At 35.1% G+C, this 23,648-nt stretch overlaps 1 protein-coding gene across 1 annotated transcript in view; it reads left to right on the top strand.

Moving 5' to 3' along the window:
- Nucleotides 1–23,216, top strand: part of LOC103101858 (uncharacterized) — a 177,107-nt gene extending 153,891 nt beyond the window's left edge. The window contains exons 13-14 of the mRNA XM_007498925.3: nt 14,424–14,534; nt 20,131–23,216. Of these exons, the coding sequence (XP_007498987.2) occupies nt 14,424–14,534; nt 20,131–20,242 (223 nt within the window). The 3' untranslated portion in view covers nt 20,243–23,216. The remainder of the gene's footprint in view (nt 1–14,423; nt 14,535–20,130) is intronic.
- The last annotated feature ends 432 nt before the right edge of the window (nt 23,217–23,648 follow it).

Raw genomic sequence — 23,648 nt, 5'->3', positions numbered from 1 at the left:
GGTGGGGGGGGAGAGGGAGAGAAAAAACTTACTCCTTATTCTTCTTCCTTCTTCTTAATCTTCTCCACTATCAATTAATTCACCATAAAATTTGGCAGCTGACTTAGGTATTTTATTATTTGGGATTTCCCTTGGCGACCACTTAAATTGAGATTTTTTTTTTGTCTCAAACATAATTTCACCCTTTACAAGGCATAGCCTCTTTTCTGGTTACATATTTCTTATATTTTGAGAACTGTTGTCTTAGTTGGAACTGGAATGCTAGCCTAATCCTCTAATCCTTAGTCTACTGGTCATGCTTTATATTTGTGCTCCCTTCTTATGAGACATTTGTTATGAAGATAATTCTGAAGATACTCAATGAAAATCTATTAATGTATTTTGGAAGCTTTGCTCTTCATCTTTATTTTATCATTCATGGTTGACTTAAAATTAAAACTAACTAAATAAGGGCAAACATTAACAGAATAATATAGCTAAGAGAGGACAGTTAAATAATCAAACTTTTAAAATGGGGGCCAAATTATCTTCCTATTAAACTCTGGGAAATTTTCCATCCAAGGTACCTTGAAATGTAAAACTCTAATTGAGATCTTCTGTTTGTTCATTGTGAAGGGAACTGTGTGTGTGTGTGTGTGTGTGTGTTTTCCTGAGGTACATGATCCAGAGCTGAATTGCCTTCCTCCTTATGGGCCATTAGGTTCAGATAGTTCTTCCACATATGGGGATTGGGGTGCAGTGACTCGGCAATCTGGAAAATCTGCATAAAATGTTTTGTCTTTATTAGCGTTTTCTTTGATAGTCTTTATGATTCCCTTCATTAAGTAGTATATGTTGTGTGCCTCAAATGTCCACACTTCTTATCAAGAGGCTGAATGAGACAAGTTATGTTACTGGCCTTTGTGTGTTGTCTGTGGCTTCTGTAAAACTCTCAAAAAAATTCCCATTTATTTTCTTATGCCAACCAGTGATATTGTGAAGCTACCTTGGGAAGTTGAGATGTGGAATGGATATCTGTACATCAAAAGGACTTGAAAAGGTCATCCAATTCATCCCTTATACAAAACACTTATTTTCCATCTATAACATCTTAAACCATTGGTCACATAGTCTCTACTTATAAATAATTGGGCAACTCATTTTATTTTCAATTTAATTTAGTTCAAACTTCCTTTTACTGATTCTCTAATCTTATTTCATATTCTATTCATAGCTCTATTTTCCAACCAAATTGGGCCACTACCATCTTGTTGAACCCAACATGTTATATCTCTTACATCCAAGTCTTTACCCAACCTTTTGCTTACCCCTGGGATACATATATTCCCTTCTCATATCTTTCCTTTCAAAACTCATTCAAGAATCAACTCAGGTGACACTCAGGTTTGCTTGATTATCTTAGTTAATAGTGCTTTATGTTCTCCATGGGTCTCTTTTTTTCATACTCTACCCCATACCCAAATGAAAGAGCTTTCTGACCTCTCATCCCAGATGCAAAAAGTCCAGTTTTAGCTGTGTTCTTGGCAGTTGGAAATATTCAATCAGTGAATAAACATTTATTAAGTATGTACTGTGTGCCAGGCACTGTGCTAAGTGTTGGAGATATGACTAAGAAGTCAAAGCCTTGGTAATTGCTGTTTTAACATTCTCACAGAATGTTCTCAACCTTCTCTGCACCTCCATCATGGGTTCCTAGAAGGTCCTGGCTGCCCACAGGCATTAGATTCCTACATGGGTAGTCTGACATGATTAGATGAGGGAGAACCTAGATATTAGGATTTATTCTCCTTATGAATTTCTCAAGATAGTTCAGAGAAGTGGTTTCTCACAAACAAAGGAGATCCTGCTTCTCATTATGCTCATAGTTGTATCTCTGGTCATGGTCTGCCTTCTATTTCTTTGGCTAATGGAACCTATTGCCTTCCAAGAAACTTCTATTTGTTGTTAATCCATAACATCTCTTTATGCTTTTTCACATTTCCACTCCACTTTTATGTTCTTCCATAAAAAGAGAGTGATTCTTGGACACATTTTGCACTCTTCTTTTATTATGTTTCAGTCATCTTTTCCATGTTCAATGTTGTGTAGACATCAGGAAGGAATGTAAATGTATAATATATAGTGGTTTTACTTTAAAAATGTGTCTGTTATACTATAATAATCATGAACTGAGCCTTCAATAATTATTAATAGATTCTCATGCTAGTTTGTGAATATAGTATTATAAATTCTGCTGATTCTAGTCATTTTGTTGTCTCTTTGGCCCTTTTCTCCCTTTATCTGCTGAGCCAATGATTCCTGTATCTTCTTCCTTTTTTGTATCCTAAGGTCAATATAATGATAATAACAGTAACAATAGCTCACATTTATATGAATGAATAAAATGTAGATTTTAAGCACTTAACATGTATTCATCACTATGCTAAGTGGGAGAGAAATGAATACAACAGGGGAAAAGCTGCCCCAAAGAACTCATATTTAAATAGAAGGTAACACAGAGAGGAATCCTATCTTTGAAAGAAAGTTCTGGTTTTGGAGGGTCACTGGCTTGATGATGTTACACAAAAGGACAATTAACTGACATGTCCTTCTCTAAGCTTTTGTAATGTTTACTTGATTACTCCTTCCAGAGGAGGGAATGGAAAGTAGGGTAGCTGGGGAGATGTATGCTCATCTCATGCTCAGAAGATGTTAGTGAGGCATGGTCTTGAATCATAAAGATAGTTATTGGCAGAGCCAGAATTAAAATTATCCAGGTATCCTGATTCCCCTATCAGTATTCTTAGTATACTATTATGCAAAGCACTTCTTCATATAGGGAAAGACTCAACTCTTAAGGAATTTTCAGACTAAAGTGGATTAACTCTGCTGATTCTCCACAAAAGATGACTGACATTCTATCAGTGTATTTTTTCCCCAGGAACATATATGCCTGATTTATATGAAAGAAATCAATAGGAAAAATTGAATACACTATTAAGACATTCATTTTAGAGCCAATTTTCCTGGACTGTATCTAATTCCATAAAGCAAAAGATACATCAGTTGACTAGCTTAAATTGATTCTCTTATTTATGCCATTTTAAATTCCTACTTTCTTTAATTTACTTGGCCAGATTTTTCCATCCTTCTTTGATTTTCTGTCTCAAACATTCATAAAAAAACACAATTGCAGTTAAAATGACCACTTCCTTTAAATCTTTTTGATAAAGTATAATTTTAATCTTTTTTAAAAAGCATTTACTTGTTTGACATAGCCCAAGGTATTCTTGGAATGTTAGAATTCTAGAGCAGGTAGTGAGTGACCTTACAATGAATGAATGAAAGGGGGAAAAAGTATTTATTAAGGGATTACTATGTGCCAAGCACTGTGCTAAATGAAACTTGGGGATACAAATACAAGCGAACAAGGCAACCCTTGCCTTTGAGATGCTTATGTTTTAATTGAGAAAGACAACACAAAAAGAGGAGATGTAAATGGCTGGTGGAGTAGGTACCAGCATGGCATGGAAGTATAGAAATATCAAAGAAGTGGCATAATGGGGATGAGTCAAATTATCACTGCCCAGGGAACTGGGGCAGTGTCCAAGTTCTGATGGGAAGGTTATAGGGTATAGTCAAAGTGTAAAGCTTAAAATGCCCAGGAAGTAGAAGTGATCATTTAGACTATATGTTCATTAGGTAGATCAGGAAACTGAGGGCTAGGAAAACTAAAATTTGCCCCAAATTACATAATTAGGTGGAGTTATAAAGCCAGAGGTATAATCTGGCTCCTAACTCCTAGTCTACTACTACTTTATGACATGCTGCTTTTTTATTTTTGGCAATAAACTAATATGGCATGTTTGCCCTGCAGGTGACCTGCCATTTTTATTCTTCAAAGACTGTATTCCTTAATTCACTTTAGTATAACCCAGGGATCTTGCCTGGGATATCTATTTTTCTCTGTAGTCTCTCAGTCAATGACCTCACTGGTTTCATTGATTTTAAATATCATCTCTATGCATATGACTTCATGATCTACATATTGAACCCTACTTTCTCTCCCACACTCCCATTTCCAAATCACAAGCTGCCTACTATATTTTTTAAAATGGAAATTCTGAAGATGTTTCAAATTCTAAATATCCAAAATAGAATTCAATTTTTTTTCCACCCAGACCTCCCCCTTTTCCAAACTTCCCTCTTTTAGTGTAAGAGAAGAATCTGAGACTGAATCTTTTAGTTAAGGATATTATCATTTTTCCTTTGGGGAATTCTGGATGAGAACCTCAGCGTCAGCCTCAATTTCTCCCTCTCTCTTGCTCCTCATATCTAAGCAGTTCCAAAATTTTATTGTTTCTATCTCCATAACATCTCTTTACTCCATCATTCCATTTTCTCTTCCCACACAATTGGTACTCTAGTTTGCTACTTTCTCCATCCCTGGTCGATCCTCAGGATGATATTTCCTACACAAAGCGACCAACGTGATTTCCCCAAAGCTGCTGGTCTTGTCATGTTTCCTACCCACCTGCTCAGTAAACTTCTGGGGCTTTTTGTTGCCACTAGGATCAAGTAATTTCTTTATCTGGTTTTTAAACCTTTTCTGAAGTAATCCTGTCTTGCTTTATTATGCATTATCCCTCTATCTCTCTAGTCTTTGTTTCAATCAAACCTTCCCTGAGTCTTTTCACAGGCTATTCTACCCCCATGCCTGGAACACACTTTGTCCTTACCTCTGTCTCTTGGAATCTCTAGTTGCCTTCAAGATTCAATTAAACTCTTTGTTGCAGGAGACCTTTCCATCCAGACCCCCATGGCTGTGAGTATTCTTTACCCACCAAGCTTACCTTGTTTCCTGCTTCATATGTACTTTGTAATTAATTTGTTTGTTACATTAGAATACCCAGTTAGTTTCCTCTTTCCCTCTCCTCTCACCACCATTAAAAAAGCCATCATTTGATCATTTGACTCTCTCTCTCTCTCTCTCTCTCTCTCTCTCTCTCTCTCTCTCTCTCTCTCTCTCTCTCTCTCTCTCTCTCTCTCTCTCTCATATATATATATATATATATATATATGTCTTTTTATTTCTATTTACCTGTTCTATCTCTGGGGATGTATCTATTTGAGCTATTTTTTGAATAATGTTTCTTTTGCTGTTTATAGTGATTCTCTTACTTCTGCTTGTTTCACTTCATAATTTTGTGTAGGTCTTTCCATGTTGCTCCCAAATTTAACTTGCTCATCATTTCTTATAGTACAGTAGTATTCGATCACAATCATATGTCAAAGCACATTTAGCCAATCCCCAGTTGATGGGCATTCCTTCAAAAGTTCTTTGCCACTATAAAAAAAAAATTATTGTAAAAACTTAAGCGCATACAGGTTATTTTCCTTTTTCCCTGATCACTTTAGGAAAGAAACCTAATTGTGGCATTGCTGGGTCAAAAGATAAACATAGTTTTACAATTATTAGAATTTCAGATCACTCTCTAGAATGGATCCGATTACAGTTCTTTTTTCTTTTTTAAATTTTTTCAGTTATGTGTATAAATCATTTTTGACATTGGTTTTTTTTTTGACATTTCTTAATTTAGATTTTTCTCCTTCCCTATCCTGCCTCTGTCCCTAAGGTGGTGAATAGTTTGATATAGGCTATACCCATAATTACATGTAATATATATCCATATTGCTCATGTTATGATAGAAGACATATATCACATGTACAATCAAAATATCCTAAAGGATATATAGTAGAAGATGGAATGCTTTGATCTGCACTCGGATTCCAAAATTTCCTTCTTTGGCTGTAGATAGCATTTTCATCATGAATCCCTTGTGATTATTTTGGAAACTTGCTTTGCTGAAAATGGTTCAGTCCTTCACAGTTGAAGATTGTATATAATATTTCTATTACTGTATTCGTTGCTCTCCTGGTTCTGTTCAATTCACTTTGCATTAGTTCATATAAGTCATTCTAGGTTTTTCTGAACTCATCCTGTTCATCGTTCCTTATGGCACAATAGTATTCCATTACAACAATATGCCACAATTTATTCATCCATACTCCAAGTGATGGATACCCCCTCAGTTTCCAATTCTTTGCTCTTACAAAAAGAGCTGCTAAAAATATTTTGGTACACAGGCAGATGCTCCTTTATCCCTGATGTCTTTGGGAGACAGACTCATTAGTGGTATTTCTGGAACAAAGAAGTATGCATAGTTTTTTGGCCTTTTGGGGCTACTTCCATATTGCTCTTCAGAATGGTTCTATCAGTTCACAGTTCTATCAACAGTGTATTAGTTTTGGGAAAGGAAAGGCTCTAAAACCAAGCAAGAGCTAGAAAAAAAATCACAAAATATAAAATCAATAATTTTGATTACATAAAATTAAAAAGTTTTGGTACAAACAAAACCAATGCAACCAAAATTAGAAGGGAAGCAACAAATTGGGAAACAATCTTCATAACAAAAACCTCTGACAAAGGTCTAATTACTAAAATTTATAAAGAGCTAAACCAATTGTACAAAAAATCAAGCCATTCTCCAATTGATAAATGGGCAAGGGCCATGAATAGGCAATTTTCAGTTAAAGACTTTCAGTTAAAAACTATTAATAAGTACATGAAAAACTGCTCTAAATCTCTTTTAATCAGAGAACTGCAAATCAAAAAGAACTCTGAAGTATCACCTCACACCTAGCAGATGGGCTAACATAACAGCAATGAAAAGTAATGAATGCTGGAGGGGATGTGGCAAAGTAGAGACATTAATTCATTGCTGGTGGAGTTGTGAATTGATCCAACCATTCTGGAGGGCAATTTGGAACTATGCCCAAAGGGCGCTAAAAGACTGTCTGCCCTTTGATCCAGCCATAGCACTGCTGGGTCTGTACCCCAAAGAGATAATAAGGAAAAAGACATGTACAAGAATATTCATAGCTGTGCTATTTGTGGTGGCCAAAAATTGGAAAATGAGGGGATGCCCTTAAATTGAGGAATGGCTGAACAAATTGTGGCATATGTTGGTGATGGAATACTATTGTGCTCAAAGGAATGATGAACTGGAGGGATTCCATGGGAACTGGAATGACCTCCAGGAACTGATGCAGAGTGAGAGGAGCAGAACCAGGAGAATATTACACACAGAGACAGATACACTATGGTACAATTGAATGTAATGGACTTCTCCATTATTGGCAATGCAGTGATCCTGAACAACTTGGAGGAATCTACGAGAAAAAATAAAAACATATCCCCATTCAGAAGAAAAACCGTAAGAGTAGAAACACAGAAGAAAAACAACTGCTTGAATACATGGGTCGAGGGGATGTGGCTGGGGATGTAGACTCTAAATGAACATCCAAATGCAAACACCAACAACATGGAAATAGGTTCTGTAATATCCAGTGAAATTGCGTGTCGTGTGCAGGAAGGGTGAGGGTAGGGGAAGGAGGGAAATAATGTGATTCTTGTAACCAAGGAATAATGTTCTAAATTGACTAAATATGTTAATTAAAAAAATAAAAAAGTGTATTAGTGTCCCCATTTTCCCACATCTTCTCCAACATCTGCCATTTCTCTGTTTTATTATTTTAGCCAATCTGTATTTTTAAAATATATACTTATATATATATTCAAAATTTTCTCTGTTAAAATCCAAGTTCCTTCTATGTAGGAATGGTTTCACTTTTCTCTTTGCATCTATAGTGCCTAATCATATGCTTGGTAACCAGCAGGTTCTTAAATGCTTGTCAAATTATGCAATTACAAAATACAAACTCCCTTTATAAATGCTGCTTGGCAAATATCTTGCATCTTATATTTTAGTGAGATTAAATGATTTTCCAGTGTTACATAGCCAGCATGCGACAGGATGAACTTGAACACTTGTCTTTCTGATTTGAAAGCTAGTTCTTTCCCCACAATTTCATGTACCCTCTCACATTCTCTTCCACAAGGTTTTGAAAGATAGTTTGTATTCTAAGCCTAGTGTTCCCTTTGGCTGCTTGCCTCTGCTTGGCAAGATCAAGAGTCTTCTGGATGATGAGATTTATACATCTTTTCAGTCTCCTTATAGTAGCAATTGTCTCCATATAATTGTGTATTAGTCAATGTCATTGTCTGTTTCTTTACCATTTTTTTTTAGTCTCAGTACTTTGAATAGGACAAGTTGGAACTATTTTAATTGCATAATTTATGCCCTTCTTATCTCCATCCTTTCTTCAAAGTTGACGTCTACTTTGATATGCTTTCTAAGAAACTGATCTGCCTATATGATTATAGATGAATTGGAGAAACTCCTAATGTAGGCATTTACTGTGCATTAAAATGTACTCAATTGCATTTTTGTGACAATTTTTGGTACTCATTATGTCTAGCATCTTCTAGCTTTCTTCTTGAAGGAAATGTTTAAATAATATGTACATATAAGTATGTATAATATCCATACTATTTTATAGAAATACAAGTATGTCTTTATATACATACATGCATACATACATGCATATTTACATGTAGACATAGCCATATAGGTAGATATGTTTATATATCTTTACCTCTCTCTAAACATATACACATACACATATATGTATGTATAATGCATATATCAAATATATTATAAAATAGGCATGTTTCCCAGATACACATATGTATATATATATATATATATATATATACAGTGTGCATATAAATATACACAAACATATTATAAAATGCAATGCACTGTCTATTTGCCATATATACACATGGGTGTATATGCACATGTAAATGCATGTACACATCGTATATATTTCACAGATCTTCTGCATAGGATGCTGGTCTATCAATAGTGGCAGGACAGATGGCAAGAAGACCTGTGTGGATGACTGGAATGGAGGCAGCAGGGGAATGCAGAAGGGGAAGGAAGAATAGAGTACTGAGACCATTTTGCATTTTTTCTTTGTTTCATACCTTGCCACTTAAACAATTCTTCCGACAGGGTTCAATCTGCTAATCAGACTCACCATATTTAATGGGAGTGGTCCTCACATAGCACCCAAATACTTTCCCAAGAAACCTTACAGAAGCCTTTTTATCATGATAGAACCAACAGGAACTTTTTCTCCCTCTGGTACAGCCTTCAAGGTCTCTTGTCAGATCTTGTTCCCATAGAATAAATTATGAAATTTGGCTTCCTCCTTTTATGGCAAACCATGGGAAACTTCAAAATTCTGCAAACACTGTAAAACACAGCCACTTTGGTTTTGCTAACCTGTTTTTTCTTCATGAGAATGGAAGAATCATGGAGATACATCATTGAATAACGACTTGATGTAAGATGATAAGGCCTCAATAACATTTTTTTAAAAGAACTTATGGTAACTTCTGTACCACAGTGAGTGAGACACTCTGTTAGAACTTTTGTATAAGTACCTAATAAATACTGAGGGGAAAATATTTTAGTTCCATTACATTTAAGAAAAAAACAACATTTACTAGTACATTTTTATTTATCTGAATGAAATCATAGATCTATTCCCTATCTCTAAATAATAAAAGTATATTTATTAGTACTTTTTTTTCCTCAAACTCAAATATCTATTTCTATGAATAGGTATTTATGAGCAAACATGCTGGCAGTGTAGTCAATCTGAGTTTCATGTTTGCATTAGAAATATATTTAGCAAGCAAAATAGATTTTATAATTAATGAGTTGTTCCTAAGTCTGGAAGAATTTCATGCTTTAAATACAGACCATCTGGAGTACTTTTTTTCTCTCCTTTGCTGAAGTCATCTATATAAATTGAGGTCAGGAAAATGCCTTTTCTAATCAGCCTTCAGGGTTCAAGATAGGAATTGGGCTTTGAGTTTCAGCTTGCTAACTTCACTAAGGTTCATCAATAACACAAAGTATTATACATTTATGAACTAAAAGAAATCCAGCCAGGCATCTCTTTACTTAATCTAAAAGCTTCAGAATCCATTATTCTCTTAGAATGTCTAGGAAGGGGAAATCCATTATCACTCATTCTCATTCTCTTACCTTTCTTCCAGGCCTTATACATAGGATGATTTTTATTGTGGCTAACCTTAAATAATAATGGAATCTTTCAGTTGGAAGGGACCTCAGAAGTCATCTACTTCAATTTATAACCAAACAGGAGCCTCTTCTTCTTCTTCATCCCCAATAACTAGTCATCTAGGTACTGTTTCAGAACACAACCTATTCCACTTTAGAATAGCTCTAATTATTATGAAGCTTTAATCATATCAACTTAAAATATACCTCTCTGCAGCTTTTTATTTATTACTTATAATTCTGCCCTCTGGGGCCAAAGAGAATAAATTTAATCCCTCTTTTAAATGGAAATCTTTAAATACATGAAGCTAACAATAATGTCCTTCCTACATTTAAAATCTCCAAGTTTCTTTAGACTATCATAATGGTAGGATTTCCCACCTCTTTAGCAATTATGGTTATCTTTTTCTGGATCTGTTTTAGTTTCTATATGTCTTTTCTAAAATTTTTAACCATAAGTGAGCATGGTACTTTAAATATTGTCTAATCAGGACAAAGCACATCAAAACTAGTAGCTCCTTCAAACTGAGCTAATCTTTATTATACTTTAAGGAGAGAAACCATCATTGAACACTGATGGCCACCCTTTCCTATTGGTTCATTTTTCCTTTTGCATTTTGGTGACACTGTTCTCCCTTGATTCTTTTCATACTTATCTGATCAATTATTTTTGATCTCCTGTGCTGCATCTTCATCCATGTTGTTCCTACCAATTGGGTATGTGTTGAGTATTGTCGTCTCTACCCTTTTATCCTCCTTTATGACTTTTTCCTCTTGGTGTCATGAAGTTATGGCTTCTTTTCTGACAGCTTATTGATCAGAAAGGTCAATCCAAGTCTCTTTACTGTACTTTATTCCTGTATTACCAATCACTATTGGATATTCCTAACTTGAGGTCTCACATATATATTGAATTCAGCATATCCAAATTAGAACTATATTTCTTCCAAAACTTGTCCTTCTCTCTTCTTCCAAAGGATTCCAAATGACATCTTTGAGAATACCATCATATTTTACATCTATGAGATTTGTAGCCTCATTATTTTCCTTATCTCCTTACTCTCCCTTACACCTCATATTCAATCAAATGTCAAATATTACTGTTTCTGCTTCATTGAAATTCTCTTCTTTATTTTCATAGTTACTACATTAGTTTAGGACTTCATGACCTTTCGCTTTCAATTCTATTGAGTGTTTCTTCTTTAGTTCCCTCCTTACTCCAGCCTATCCCTTACTTAGTATCTTAAGTGACTTTCCTTAAGTAGAAATCTAAATATGTCCCTTCCCTGCTCTCCATATTACCTTTCAGCTAAAATATAAACTCTTCTATTTGGATTTAGTGCCTTTATGATTTGACCCCAGTTTCATTTTCCCAGTTTATATTCCCAGTTTCATTATACCTTCCTTTTCCCTTCATTCCAGCAATTCATCCCATGCAAACTGCAATTCTCTCTGGCATGGCACATCATCTCTCATCTCTGTGTCTTTGCACTAACTATATATCATATATATATCATATGAATTAGGAAACAATATTTGAAGTCTCCATTATCATAGAATCACAGAATCTTAGAGTTGGAAAGACTTTCAGAGGTATTAAGGCCATCCCTAACAGGAACTAAAATCCTCTCAATAGCATCATTATAAGTTGTCATTTAGCCTTTGCATTTTGATCTCTAATGACAGGTAATAATATCAACAACAACAACAATAATGATAGATAACATTTATGTAGCCTTTACTATGTGCCAAACACTGTGTTAAATACTTTGCAGTTTTCACAATAACCTGGAGAGGTAGTTGCTATTGACCTCCACTTTATAGAAGAGTAACCTGAGGTAAGTAATGGTTAATTGACTTGATCAGCCTCACACAGCTAGGAAGTGTCTGAGACTGGATCTGAACTCGGATTTTCCTGACTTCAGACTCAGAAATCTGTCCACTTTGCCAACCTTGCTGCCACAGGGCTGCCACAAGTCACCTGAAATAGTCCATTCCACTTTTGAACAGCTCTAACTTTTAAGTCAAACCCAAGTTTCCTTTCTCAGCATCCATACATTGTTCCAAGCTCTTCTCTTTGAGGCCAACCAGACAAGTCTGAGTCTACTTCTATGAGTTTCCTCTCAGCCTTCAAACCCTTGAAGATGGCTATCTTGCCTTGTCTAAATAATCATCGTGTTTCCTCATCTGATCCTCCTTTGGCATGAATTCAAAATCCTTTTTGTATCCTGCCTGCTTTCTGTTGGACACTCCAGATTTCCATTGTCCCTCCCACAATGTGTCTTTTGGAAGAGAACATAGCACTTCAGATGTGGTCTTCAACGGGTAGATGAAAGGAGGCTTTTCCCTTTCCTTGTTAGTCCTGGACACTTTGTCTCAATTTAGTAATACTTTTTTGGCTGCCATATTCCATTACTGATTTATAATAAGCTTATAGTTCACTCAGACAAATTGTCTCTTCAAACTACTTGTTTCTGGTCCCCTCCTTTCTCTCCCTTGTATTTGTGAAAGTGACTTTTTGGACCAAGGTGTAAGTCATTACATTTATTCCTATATGATAGAATCTCAGAGTTGGTAGGGATCTCAGCAGTCAGTCAGTTCAACTTATACCTGGGATGAGATTTCCTCTACAACATTTTGGAGACGTGTTCATTTATCCTCTACTTGGAGAACTTCAGGGATGAGGAGCCCTCTACTTCCACATATATAATACGCCATGATTAGTAGGATATTTGTAAATACTAGGCTTATGATATTTAATTTTCCAATATAGAAAGAAATTATGATGAATTAAGACTTGATTGGGTTGTTTCATAAGGGTTAGTATTATCAAATTCATATGGATCTCTGCTTTATCCTTCCTTTGATTCTGTCACAAAGGATGATAATCCAATACTTGAATATTATATTATTCCCAGTTCTTGTATCTGGTGCTTCACCTTCTACTAAGTCTGATTCTAGTCTGGGTTTCCTTTCTCAACTCTTACCTGACTTCCTTGTATATCTTCATGCTACTTAAATCTGACAACCTGATTAATATAGGATTGTCAGATGAACTGACAGATGATTGAAGTGAAATAAGTAGCAATTAAAGGTATCACAGATTTAACACCTTTAATTTTACTTATTTGATTGCCTAAGAATATGAACAGTTTGTTTACAAAAATGATCATTGTTAACACTTAGAATTATTAAGTTTCTCTTTCAGTCAGAACTACAATAAAAGAATTTTCCTTAACAGAAAATTTTAGCCTCATGTGTGTTGATTAGGTTCTCAGAAATTTCATTCATTCAATCCTTCAGCAAACATTTATTCACTGAGCAAACCTGTGATGTTCAGTGTTCTAAGGATGCAAAGACAAAACACAGTACTTGTTCTCAGGGAACTTATATTCTACTGGGGACACAACATTTAAGCATATAAATAAATAAATATGATTTGAGCAGGATATGTAGATATCTCTTTCATATACCTTAAAATGCTTCTACTGTAATGGTGATTTCTTGAATGCATATGTCCCTGCCTAATCAATAAATACCCCCTATTTAATAACCTCCAGGGCTCCTTATTACCTCCAGGACCAAATATAAAACACACTCATTAGTTCTTAAAGTCCTTCATAAGCCAGTGCCTTCTACCTTTTTAGTCTTCTTATACCTTACTGCCCCTCCGAGTAGTCTTGCCCTTCAGTTACACGGGCTTCCTTGCTGTTGCCCAACAAATCATTCTATCTTCTGATTTCTTGGCTGTCCCCATACCTGGATTCTCTCTTCATCACCACCCCCTGTCTTCCTTCAAGACTCCCCTAAAATACAAACTTCTACAAGAAATCTTTCTTGGTTCTTAATCTTAGCACCTTTCTTCTGAGATTATTCTCTAGTCATCCTATATACATCTTATCTGTACATAGTTGTTTACATCTTTCCTTCTATTAAACTATGAGTTTTTTTGAGATCCAAGACTGATTATTCTTTGACTTTCTTTTTCCATTGTTTAGCAAAGTGACTGGTGCATAGTAGGCTTGTTGAGTGATTATTTGGGAGTTTAAAGTAATACTTGCCCTCAATATTATTTTCCCTTTCTGTTGGCCTTTCATGTTATAGTAACTTTTTGTATAGGATCTAACTGAATAAACTGGAAATGAAGAGAAACTGCTCTTCCATAAGCTTAGTAGTAAGAAAAGCAGGAAAAGAAGGAAATAATAAGTTGGAGGAAGAGGGCATAAAAGGGCAATGAAATTTAGCTGGGACCAGTATGAAATGTCTTGGCTTCAGTGATTTGAGATAACTCTTTACAAGAAGGCAGCTATAGAAACCAAACCAGGCTTGGGATCCTAACTCACTTGTATTCCTGTTTTCCTCTTTGATCTCTCCCTTTCCAGGGTTAGTTTGTTGGCTAGCTATTGCCATGGCACATTGGAATGCGTGAAACTCAGTTTCTGCAAGGAAATCACATTGGATGTTGTTAGAAAGCTTTGCAAAAAGTGCAGACGGTAAGACCTCAACTTTCTTAAAAAAAATGAATAGAAAACCTAAATTGAGTCATGTATTTGTTGGCTATTGATTTCCTTATCTTCCCTTTTTTCTTTTCTATTTTGTGGGTTTACTATTGTTCATGAGTATGTAAACATTTGCCAGAAAATAACTGAAGACATCACAAAATGAAAATTAAGGAACTTTCTTATTTTTATTGAGTTTTATGTATTTTTAGAAAAATGTTCAGAAAAGATTTTCTCCATCCCCCCAACCCCCACAAAAGCCTTTTATAAAGCATGTTGGGTTTTGTCATACAGAATCATAGGATTTAGAGCTGCAAGGGACCTTAGAGATTTTATAGCCGAATTTCTTCATTTTAGAGGTGAATCTGAGGCCTAGGAAGGTTATAACTTGTCCAAGTCACCTAAGTGTTAATTAGTGGAATGAGGATCCCAAAACAGGCCCTCTGACTCAAAATATAATGCTCTTTCTACTTTACCATACTTTTAGCTAAGAGACCAAGTTAACAGAGTTTGTATTATAGAGATTGTTTTTATTTATCAGGTATGTATTTCTCAATTCATTTATTACTAAGTCACTATATGATATTTATAGGTTCTACAACTCTGAGAGCATTTTTCCTGTTTCTAAAATTGAACATCTTAAAGAAATGCTTAAAATTCACCTTACTTATATTAGAGAATTAGGTGGTACACTGGAGAGCTCTAGACTTGGACTTAGGAAGACCTAAATTTGGATCCTGCTCCTGTTACTTACTAGTCCTGTGGCTTTGGATCAATCACTTACTCTCATCCTCAGCTTCCTCATATGTAAAATGGGGATAATAATAACACCTGCCTCGCAGGTTTATTGGGTTGATGAAATGAGATAACATATGTAAAGCACGTTATAAATTTTGTAGTGCTATATAAATCCTAGGAGTGGATGGAGAGCTAGGCCTGGAGTCAGGAAGATTAGAGTTCAAATCCAAGTTCAGATACTTACAAACTGTGTGACTCTGGCCAATCATCATCTGTAAAATGAGCTGAAGAAAGAAATGGCAAAATACTCCAGTATCTTTGCCAAGAAAACCCCAAATGAGGTCACAAAGAGTCAAACACGACTGAAAAAATGACCAAACAACAACAAATAAATTCTACTTATTGTTAATAATACTGGTTTCAGACATGCTATTAATACATTTATATATGATTAAATTTTTGAATAAATTTTACTTATTATTAATAATGTTTTGAGATATGCTATTAACACATTTATAGGTAAATAAATTATTGAATTTGTTTGGACCAGTACAATGGATAAATTGTTTCATGAGATAGTCTAGCTCCCTTTTTGAAACATCAAAGATCTTTTAAGAACTGAGAGTTCTGTTTAGGAAAGTTCATATAAATGGCACAGTAGAATATATTAGCTCAAGATAAACAAGATAATTATCAGAATTAGAGGGTAATTTTAGGTTAGTTGGTTGTAATGACAAAGGCATTAACTGAAAATTCTCATTTGTTTTAGAATATATAACATGATTTTCTTAAGCTAACAAAAGGTAAGAGCACTAGATTTGGAATCAGTATACCTAGGGTGCTTCCAATGTTTTGGTACAAAGCTTACTTTAATTGCTCTCTTCACAAGATCTTTCTTGATCCTCATAGCTTCCGATGCTTATTTCATTGTATTCATTCCTTGTTTTTATTTATTTATTGTATTTACTCCTCATTTTTTAAAACCCTTACCTTTTGTTTTAGAATCAATTCTGAGTACTTATGTGTCACTTACTACCCATATGACAAGTCACTTCATTTCCCTATTTCTCAGGGATTTGAATTAGAGTATCTCTAACATCTCTTCCAATTAATCAATAAACAGGCATTTTTTGAATACTTACTATGTGCCTGACACTTTCACAACCAAGATATTGATGAAACAATTGCCTGTGCTCGAATATTGTAAAGGTGGGGGTGGTGGGAAGAGACAATGTGTTCATATACAAGTCCTTACAAAATAAGTTTATTCAAAATAAATAAAAAGGATCCAGCTAGATGGCTTGGTGGATGGAGAGCCAGGCCTGGAGGAGACAAGAGGTCCTGGGTTCAAATATGGCCTCAGACTAGCCCTTATCTCTCTTCTGTCTACTTAGTATTGATTCTAAAACAAAACGAAAGCCAAGGGCTTAAAAAATAATGAATAAATCCAAGTTAGGAAGCATCAGGAGCTAGGGAGATCAAGAAAGACCTTATGAAGAGAAAGCAACTAAAATGAGCTTTGCAGGTAGTTAAGGACTGTAGACAAAGGTAAGAGAGAAGGGTACCCAAGGCATGGGGGACAGCCTAAGTCAAGGCACAAAAATGGTAGGTGGAACTGGGCTGATCATTATGATGTAACTAAATAAATTAAGCTAGTCTAAGGCACAAAGTTCCTGAGAATGATCAGTTAATGATCAGAAAGATCTTAGCTTTCCCACCAAAGTTAAGACCAAGTTGTGAGGTTAACAACACTTTTTATAATTTGGGGAGTACAGAAAATAGGAAGACTATCATCATACATAGAAGAAAATATTATTGTATGGAAATTGGGAATGAGGGTTAGCAACAACTACCTCTTTCCCTCCTGTCACTAGGAAATGTTGATTGAGTCCAACTGCATCTACAAGGACAGAGATAGCAAGCAAATCAAACATCTTTGGATAACAAACCAAACATCCTTGAAGGATAACTTGATGGTATAGTGATATTAGACCAGATTCCCTGGTGTCCACCTTTATTATTCAAGGGTAAAACATTTCCTTGACACAAGGATGTAACAGTGATTAACAGCAAAACTGGATTTCTAAAGGCAATTCATTTCAGGGCTTTAAAAATTCTGAATTAATTTCAGATATAAAAAATCATAAATGAGGCAGTTAACAGGACAAAATCAATTAATTATAAGTAGGATCAATTAAAAAGACACAGAATCAATCTGATTATTTCAGTTGTCTGAATGAGGCTAGTGGTGATGTTAACATCAAGAAGTGAACGGATTCAGGAGATGTGGGGGAGATAAAATTAATAGAACTTGGCAACTAATTAAATATTTAGAATAGGGAAGAGTGAGGAGTTGAGGATAGTGCTGTGGTTTCCAACCTGTGAGGCTTTAAAAATGGCGGTGCCCTTGATAAAAATAGAAAAGTTGAGAAAGGGGGTATTTTGGGGGCAAGCTATAATTTCTGTTTTAGATAATCGGTGTTTGAGATAGTTATGGGATGTATAATCTAATTTTTCCATTGGTATTTGGTGATTTGAGACTAGAGATAAGGAGAGAGATTAGAGCTGGAAATTTTAATCTAGGAGTCATTTGCACAGAAGTGATCATTGAACCTATGGGAGCTGATAATGGGAGTATGTAGGGAAAAAATGGCCCTGGACAGGGCCTGAGGACAGCTAGAGGATAGGTTATGGTTGATGATCTAGTGATGGAGGCTCAGATCTAGTGGTTAGGTAGATAGAAAGAGAACTATAATCCTATTATACAATTTACATTGTTATAAACTACTTCCAAAGGTTTGATACTTCTCACTACCTCAAAAAAGATCTCAGTGCTATTGATTTTACCTTTAGCATTTCTGGGCAATCTGACCTAATACATTTTCTCATATCATCTTTCTAATTTAGTCTCATATCTTAGCATTAAAGACATCTAACTTAAGGTGTAAGATCTGTGTGTAAGGAGGGGGGTACTGGGGAGGTGGGGAGTGAATAATAGAATGAACACCATGCTGGGCTAGAGGAGACCTCAGTCCTAGTCCTGGATCTGCCATTTATTATCTTAGGACCTTAGGAAAGTCATTCTACCTGTGTTAGCCTAAGATTCCTTCTCTATTTAATGTATTTATTTAATAATATCTTTAATACTTATTTCAATAGGCCCTTTATCAGTAGAATAAAAAAACCAGGACTAGATGACCTTCAAGGCCCCTTTGGGCCATGACATTCTGTGAATTCATATGATAGCACCAGAAATCCTGATTTTAGTATATCTATTTTTTTTAATAAACTCTTTTAAATAAAATTAAAAAAAATATGATTTAGTATTTAGTATATCTATTTCCATTCTTTGGTTTAAGTGAGGTCCTAAATTATTTTTTCTGCTGTTACTACAGGGGAGTGCCCAAGTCAACTTTATTTGACTCTTCTATTATGCTATTTGCTGAAAATATTAAACTTTATAATATACTCTGGGAGACAGAATACAGTTTTATGGCCATCTTCCCTACTTGTCTGGTTTGCTTTATTTTTCACTTCTGGGTCACTTGATCTAAACAAAATGAATTTCTGTGTGTGTGTGTGTGTGTGTGTGTGTGTGTGTCTCTGTGTGTGTGTGTGTCTGTGTCTGTCTCTCTCTGTGTCTGTCTGTCTGTCTGCCTGTCTGTCTGTCTCTCTCCCCCCCTCTCTCTTCCCTCTCTATCTCCCCCTCTCCCTCCCTCACTCCCTCCCTCACTCCCTCCCTCTCTGCTCTCTCTCTCTTTTTCTGTCTGTCTCTCCCTAATCTTTTCTTAGAATCAATACTATGTATTGGTGGTTCCAGAGCAGGTACAAAGTGTCTGAGGCCAGATTTAAACCCAGGATCTGTCTCTTGCTTCCTTAAACTCTTAAAGCTTAAAATGGTAAGCATTAAAATTGCAAACATAAAATAACTGTAACCATTTCCTTCTCTTTGCCAAAGTTAAAAAAAATCAGCTCCCTTAGAATGCCTATTTTAGATGAACCCTGAACGTTATAACGTCTCAGTCCAGATCAGGCTAGTGAATCCTATGAGTTCCTCAAAATAAAGCTTTTCAATAATTGAAGGAAATACTAAATCTTAGGTTCATTAAAAATAAAAATGTCATTCCCTCCCCACCCCCCAAATTCACAGACTTATTGAAATCTATCTACAGACTTCAGGTTAAGAATCCCTGATCTTCTGTGTGACCCTGGGCAAGTCACTTGACCCCCATTGCCTAGCCCTTACCACTCTTCTGCCTTAGAATCAATACTAAGGGTTTAAAAAAAAGAATCTCTGGCCTAAATCCTGGTTAGGATCTTTTAAAATGACTAAAGAAAAAATTGGTCCAAAATCATCACTGTCTTTCTATCTACACTGTTTCCAGGCCTTAGTCCCCCTTTTGTTTTGTCCTTTTGATCCCACTTCCCTCTCACACTGAGAAGGAGAAGGTCTGAATTTGACAGGAGGAAGGGCTTTGGACATGAAACATTTATATGATATTGCATAAAAACACTCCATGCTCCCAGCATTAAAGGAATTCTCTTTCCCCTGCTTCCACAGCATCTTTATGCTATGTTCCATTTATACTCAGGTTATCTTTCTCTCTTCCTTGCTTACACGGAGAATAATGTTAGCTCCCATTGTTCAGTCATTCCCTGCTCTTCCCTTGCTCAGTATATACCAAAGGGGTTCGTTCTGCGCCTGTCCTTTTCAAGTTTGACATCATCTCTCTCATTTGAGAAATAGAAGCCAACAATCTGGTTCATATTAAGTACTTTTCATGCTTTTGGAATATCCTCATTCTAGGCTTAATTCCACCACATTTCACATAAACTATGGTCTTTCCTTTAGCCTGAAGATGCTGCATCTCTATGGCTGCCATATCACTCCAGACCTGAGTGTAATAAAAGACATTTACAAAACAGTACAAGTATTTCATGATGTTTCTGCCTCCGCCTGCTAAAGAGGAAGTGGAATCCCAGCAACGATGATGGATTTTATTTTTCATCAGGCTTCAGTCAAGATGTAAGATCAGAGTCCGAAGCAAATTTCCATTTAGGGTAGAGACCGAAATTTTCTTTAGCATCATTAAGTTGGAGAGACCCAATTCTAAGACTTTAGAGCTGATTCCTTCAGCTAGAAATGATCTTTCCTACTTGGAATCTCTCACGGCATTTTGTTTGGACTTAACTTTTGCACTTATTCTATATAGTTTCTTTGCTTATTTATGTATCTCTTATGTAAACTACTAAAGTGTAAGCTTCTTGGGGGCAGGGTTTGTATTTTTTATTTCATTTTTATACCCCCAACTAATCATGATATCTTGCACATAGGAAGTTTTTAATCAATGTTTGCAGAATTAAATTTTAGAATGTAGTCTTATATACAAAGAAGAATATTATTGGAAATATATATCAATTATGTACTAATATGTGTTTTCTGTAAGTGGTAAAATAATATAGTAATAAAGTTTAGTATAAAGTCCCAAATTCCATCCATTTTTTTTTACAAAAAGCAAGTATTTGGTATAATCAACTTTAGCTATTGATATTTGTTTTTCTTTACCCCATCAATCAGTCAACAAGTATTTATTAAGCACCAAGGATGTGCCAAGCATTGTCATGGAATAAAACAATCCCAACTCCAGAGGGACTTACAAATTTAAGGAGGGACAAAACATGTATTTGAAAGTGTATAAATATGTTTGCATTTCTTTATATGTGTTTACAAAGAATGAATACAAGGAAAATAAATATGAATAAATATAAACTAATTAATTGCAAGATAACTTGAAAGAGAGAACATTAAGGGGATCATACAAAGCTTAACACATAAGATGGTGCTTGAGCTACATCTTAAAAGAAGAGAGGGTCTCTAAGAACCAGACATGGTATTCCAGACATGGTGAATATCCAGTACAAAAATACAGAGACAAGAAATTTTTCACACTTTGTGAGGAATAGAAAGTAGATGAAACTATAAAGCACTCTATAAATTTGGATTATTGATATGGATGCTTATGTGTTATATAATAGTTATGACTTTTTTTTATCAAGGTCCAAGATATTATTGGTATAGGGAACTCCTAGTGAGGAAGCTACCTTTATCAATGCAGATCACTACCTGTTCTGCAACTAATAGTCTTAAAGGGTTGAGGACACTGAAAATTTTAAGTGACTTGATAAAGGGCACGTAGCCCTTATATGTAAGAGTCAGACTCAGACCTATGTTTTTACATATTAAGCTCCTTGTTTGTCTTTATCTCACATTTTGGAGTACCAATCCATCAACCAAATTTGTCTGTGGAATATTTTATTCCATTTTTCTGTTGATTTCTTATTATCCCAATAATCCAATTACTGTTTCTCTGTGTACTCTGAAGGTCTTTTATTCTTCACTGCCTACAAAACATTCTTACATATTCTGATTCTGGAGTTTGACTGATGTTTCTTGGTAAATTAAATGTGAGGTTTCTTTCTGCTGGTGTTCTCTCTATTTATACCTCTCTGCTTCCAATTTTTCTGAATGCTTTTTTTTGGTATGATTTTTTTTGAAGCATGATATCCAGGTTGTCCTGTCTATAATATTTTCGAATGGTATTCTTAAGATTATCTCTTCACATACAATTCTTCTTTATCCTGCTTTTGTGTTCTTCCAATCTAATTTTTGCTTCATTATTTTTTCTTCTTCCTCTACATTTCTGTGATCCAATTTTTGCTGCTGTTGATGCTTTAAGGAGTCTGTAGTTGTAATATTTATGTCTTCTATTCTTAACCTCCTAGTTCTGGCAAAGCTTGATGATTTATTTTTTAGGCTCTATAACTTCAGTTATTATTTCTGTCATATTTTTACTTAACTTTTTGTGTGCTCTTCTGAACCATTCTGGAGGTTCTGGAATTAGGCCACTGTAATTTCCAGAAGACTTTCAGAAGTTGTCATTCAGTCTTTACTTTCCTGGATAGGGGTGCCCTAGCAATAAGGTACAACTTATCTATGACTCTGAAAACCAGTGATTAGTTCATAATTTGATTTTTCCAATTTATTTAGCTCTTTATTAGCAATATATTTATGATAATGAATGACATTTGTAAAGTACCCACCTTACTAGTTCCAGTTTGGATTTCCAAAGAACTGAACTTAAAAACTTTTCACTTAAGAGAATTGTGAAGAGCAACTGAACTTATGGGAATGCTTAAGAGAGCTCTTGAGAGCACATAAGAGAGCTATCAAGAACACTGCACTTAAGAGAGTTGTCAAGAACACTGCACTTAGGAGCTGTGGAGAGCACTTAAGAAAATGCTTAAGAGAGCTGTCAGAGAGCACTGCACTTATGCTATCTGCTGAGAGGCTTAATAAACCTGTGGAAGGCACTGCACTTAGGAAAGCAGTGGAAAGCACTTAAGAGAGTGCTTAAGAGAGCTGCCCATCTTATCTATTACTGAGATTATTTTTTATCTGTTCAAAATCAACTTTTTGGCAGGTAGGAAGAGAGGAAAGTATATAAATAGACTAATATATAAAGAGGTAGATAGATTAACAAAGAGTTTATTAGATACTTATTATGCTCTAGGTATTGTGCTACATGCCCCCAGTGGCAATATTTTAACCCAAGGAAGATTATATATTATGGGGTCATGGTGTGTGAATCTTCTCTTATCACTTTAAGTGCTAGGCTATTGTATTCTTAGAGAAACTGCCCTTAAATTGGGTTAGTAGTTTCAGACAGTGTTGTACATAGTAGTACATAATGTTTGTCGAATTATCAAACTGACCAAAACTTTAGCCTCAGAAATATATTCATAAAAATTAAAAGGTGTTTCTTCAAGTTAACTACATCATATATTATGTGGAAAAATCAACAGCTTTATTAAGTGATCACATAAATGCACCCAAAATAATCTTTACTTTTTTCTGAATCAATGATTCTATCTTGTATTAATGGGAAAATTAATTTTCAGTGTATTTTTAATCCAGTTTTATTCTGCTATTTGCACATATTAATTAAGTAACTGAATGGGTAAAGATGCTAAATCTGGTCATTTGACAAAATACTTCTGATTATTACCTCTCAAATTGATTTATGAATAAATGTTATTAGTAATAGCCTCTTGGACATATCAGTGATATGGGCCATGTTATTTATTGTATCTTTTGAGAAAATACAAGCAAGTTTACAAATATTTGGAAGAAGATTGTTAGGTTTGGAAAGACTTACACAATGAAAATGTACCATTTAAATTGTAGCACTTAATTTTTATCATGAAAGAAATCATAGTGAGCAATAAAAAGTGAGATAATAGAGAAGAGCCTAGTAATAATTAATAGAAATACTGAGAAAAAATTGAGGGAGAAATGCTAAGTAGAAGGAA

This window comes from Monodelphis domestica, chromosome 7, assembly GCF_027887165.1.
Source record: "Monodelphis domestica isolate mMonDom1 chromosome 7, mMonDom1.pri, whole genome shotgun sequence".
Lineage (NCBI taxonomy): Eukaryota > Metazoa > Chordata > Mammalia > Didelphimorphia > Didelphidae > Monodelphis > Monodelphis domestica.
Note: the sequence above shows the minus strand (reverse complement) of the source record. Positions and strands in the feature narration are given on the sequence as shown.